Source organism: Leptopilina boulardi, unplaced genomic scaffold (assembly GCF_019393585.1).
Source record: "Leptopilina boulardi isolate dan_hultmark-lab unplaced genomic scaffold, ZJU_Lbou_2.1 LbouV2_278, whole genome shotgun sequence".
In the NCBI taxonomy this organism is placed as follows: Eukaryota; Metazoa; Arthropoda; class Insecta; order Hymenoptera; family Figitidae; genus Leptopilina; species Leptopilina boulardi.
Genome location: NW_026137838.1, coordinates 107,220 through 110,575, shown reverse-complemented (window position 1 = coordinate 110,575; position 3,356 = coordinate 107,220). Strand labels below are relative to the sequence as shown.

At 25.5% G+C, this 3,356-nt stretch overlaps 1 protein-coding gene across 1 annotated transcript; it reads right to left on the bottom strand.

Moving 5' to 3' along the window:
- Positions 1-662: 662 nt before the first annotated feature.
- Positions 663-3,283, bottom strand: LOC127281783 (mitochondrial import receptor subunit TOM40 homolog 1-like). The gene is made up of 6 exons (XM_051305673.1): positions 3,180-3,283; positions 2,876-3,071; positions 2,482-2,596; positions 2,120-2,373; positions 1,728-2,039; positions 663-1,644 (listed from the first exon to the last, which is right to left on the bottom strand). Exons 2-6 carry the CDS (start codon positions 3,039-3,041, stop codon positions 1,505-1,507), a joined length of 987 nt encoding a protein of 328 aa, XP_051161630.1. The 5' UTR covers positions 3,042-3,071; positions 3,180-3,283; the 3' UTR covers positions 663-1,504.
- Positions 3,284-3,356: the final 73 nt, after the last annotated feature.

Genomic DNA, 3,356 nt, shown 5'->3' with positions numbered 1-3,356 from the left:
ACCGGAATTGCAACAATGTGAGTAACAACAAAGATGTTATTTTGATAAAAATAAGTGAAAAAACAATATTTATTTACTATTAATATTTCTCAATTTTGTTATTAAAAAACCTTTAAGGAAATTATTACACTTTTCAGTAATTAGAGTTATTTTTAAAAATTATTTTTAAATTTTTGACATTAGGTTACATTTACATGTTTGGACAAAAATATATAAATTTGATTGGCTCTTCTAGTCGAACAGTTTATTTTTTGTACTTTTTGCACTTCCGGTTTTTAAATATACAAAAAAATAAAAAATTGTTAAAATGAAAATAAAACAAAATAATTAAAAATAAATTAAAGAACAAAATAAAACCAATATTACAAAATGAAAATTAATATTAACAAGGAATTTAACGTTTTTATTCTTTCATACATACATATTTGTACAATTTTATTAAAATGTACTTTTGTCTCCACTTACTGTATTTTGATATTTAATCGTTTTGTTCAAATTTGTCAATTTGCCTAATTAAATTTTGAGTCTCGGTAAAATAATTTGGAATTATCTATATATATATTTTTTATTACTATATATATTTTTTTGTTTTAAATGAAAAATAAAATGTAAAACAAATGAAAACAGAAGTGGAGAATAATCTAATTACGTCACGAAACAAATATCATTCTTTGAAATGTTCTCTTTATTTTCTAAAAATTTTTTAATTGAATTCTGAATTAATTGCAATTGCAATTCAATTCAAACCAGTCGATTATTATTATATTTATATAATATGTACGCAAACATAATAAAAAGCAAAATAAATGCATTCTATATTAATTAATTTTCACATACAATTTAAATATTTATCGTACATAATATATATATATTACATTTTTGTATATTCTCTCAATTTTTTTTTCTTTTTTGTTCATGCTTTCATATTACATACAAATTGTATGTTTTAAAAAAAACATTTTTATTTCACAGCACATTTAGAAAAAGAAAACAATTTACAGAACATTGTATGTTTCTTTTTCTAATGTGCATTTGGAAATATTTCACCACCTTATAATAAATGCATTTATTACTTTTCTTTAATTTGAATGTCTATCTTGTAAAATAAAACATTTCTCAACAATTTGTCATCACCACTTGTCGTTTGTCTTAATTAAAAAATATTTATAAAAAAAAAGTATTTCAACGCTATTCCTTTTTTTTGAAAATCCAAATTATTGAATTTTGCATATTGATATTTACATCTCATTATTTTTTCCTAATTAATGTTCCTTGAATATTTATTTAGATATCTATTTAAAAAAAAAATTGCTTTTTGGTAGTAAAAAAAAAATGACTATTCAGAAAAAATAGGCAGTGAGCAAATGTCGAATGATGGTAAAAAAAGATCCTATAGTTGCATCTTCCAAAAAGTGATGTAACTACTGCAAATGGTTTTATTCTTTTTTTTTTTTTTTTGAAAAACAATGAACTATCCCCCAAAAAAATGGAGCAATTTTTATCTTTATCCGATTATTAATCCGCATCCAAGTCTGAACATTGCTTTATTGTGATTAATAACGCCACTTAATGCAAATGAAAATGGAAGAGGCTGTAATTTCTTTTCCAGCACTGCTCCAACATTCCAATTGGAATCAACGCTTCCTAAAGAGATAATAATTGTTTAAATGAAATTAAAATTTTCAATAATTTTCTCAAATAAAAGAAGAATTTTTTTTTCAACTTACCTTTAAAAACAATATCAGCCTTTGGAAGATCAACTTGATAGCCAATTGTAGTTACACATTCAGATATTCTTGTATTAATTTCAAGTTCAACTCCAACTTGCACTTGATCGCTTGCTTTTTGATGAAAACAAAGATGACATCCACCCATACTTAAACTTCCACTAACTGTTGAATCGCCTTGTGTATAAATACCAGCAGCTGAAAGTACAGCAAGCGATCCTCCTGGTATTGTTTGTGATTTTTGATAAACAAGCTCACCACCCAAAGCCAATGATGGTGTTATACTTTGCAAATAGTGTAAAACTGCCACACCTAATTTAGAAAAAAAAAAAAATCAATTTTATTTAAATGAAAAAAAATTGCAATTTAAATAAATTTGAATTGAAAAATACCAGAAGAATTGATAACATCAGGATTTCCTATCGTTAATGAAACAGTATATGTGTCGGCACGATAATCAGACGACATTTGTACAGCTGTGTATTTATTTTTTTGAACTTGAGTTGCCATTTTTGCTCTAATTCTCGAGCCAAATTGATGTACAATATTTGCATTAAGATTCCCACTTGGATCAATGTCACCCAATAAAACTGGAAATGCTTCTGTTGGTGATGTTTGTTTTGTACCAACGTATGTGGCTCCAAATCTACAAAAAAATTATTAAATTATAATGAATCGAAACTTGAATATATATTTTTTTTAATGACAAATCACAGAACTGAAAAATTATCATCAGAGAAAAAAATTTGTTTACCTATAACCAGACGGTGTTGCAGAACTCATATTTATAGTATGAGATATTTGAAAATGATTACTGAGACCTTTGTTTAACATCAACTTGGCCCCTTCAAAATTAACTGGAAATACATCTGAAAACATTTGCGATAAAATAGTCTCCTTTTTTAAATTAAAAAATACAGAATACAGTTCAAAACGTATAAATTCTCTCTTTTTACCAAGAGGTTAAAATGTCATTTTAACTTGAGAAAAAACACATAATTAATGAAACGATAAAATATCAAGCAAATACAGTAAAAAAAGAAATGTTACAAAATTATTTTTATGTTATAAAATTAATAAAAACGAATTTATAAATATTGAAATTGTAAAAAGAATTGTAATGTGACATAATTTTAAAGAAGACTAACCTCGACATTTTTTATTTAAATCCTCAATAGTTCCTGGATTTTGTAATTTAAATGATTCTTTAGAAGAGACAGAATCTATTTTAGCTAAGCTTGTTGGTAATTCAGGAGTTAAGGAAGTTGGTGGTAGCGGTGGAGGAGGTGCAGATGCTGCATGAACATTGCCCATTTTTTACAATCGTTTATGAAGAAGTATTTTCTGTTGAAATGCGTATAATTATTATTTAAATATAAAGATAAGCACTTTGAAAAATTAAATTTAATATTCTTTTTAAAAGACAATGTCTATCGTTTTGAAAATACCGACCTTACAAAAAGCACTACAAACCACCACGAGTTAGCTCTTTTTTTGGTTATCTTCTTCCACTATACGGCACCCATGGACAAAATAAAGCGCATGCGCTACAACTTACGACCAATCAGAACACGACTTTTAAAATACTAAAAACTATTTAATTTTTTTTTTTGCTATTAATTAAATTAT

Excerpts from the sequence above, each read along its gene's own strand:
- LOC127281783 (XM_051305673.1), bottom strand. The coding sequence starts at position 3,041 with ATGGGCAATGTTCATGCAGCATCTGCACCTCCTCCACCGCTACCACCA. Across the intron at positions 2,374-2,481 it reads GCAACACCGTCTGGTTATAG|ATTTGGAGCCACATACGTTG; the intron begins GTAAACAAATTT and ends ATTTTTTTGTAG. Across the intron at positions 2,040-2,119 it reads TGATGTTATCAATTCTTCTG|GTGTGGCAGTTTTACACTAT; the intron begins GTATTTTTCAAT and ends TTTCTAAATTAG.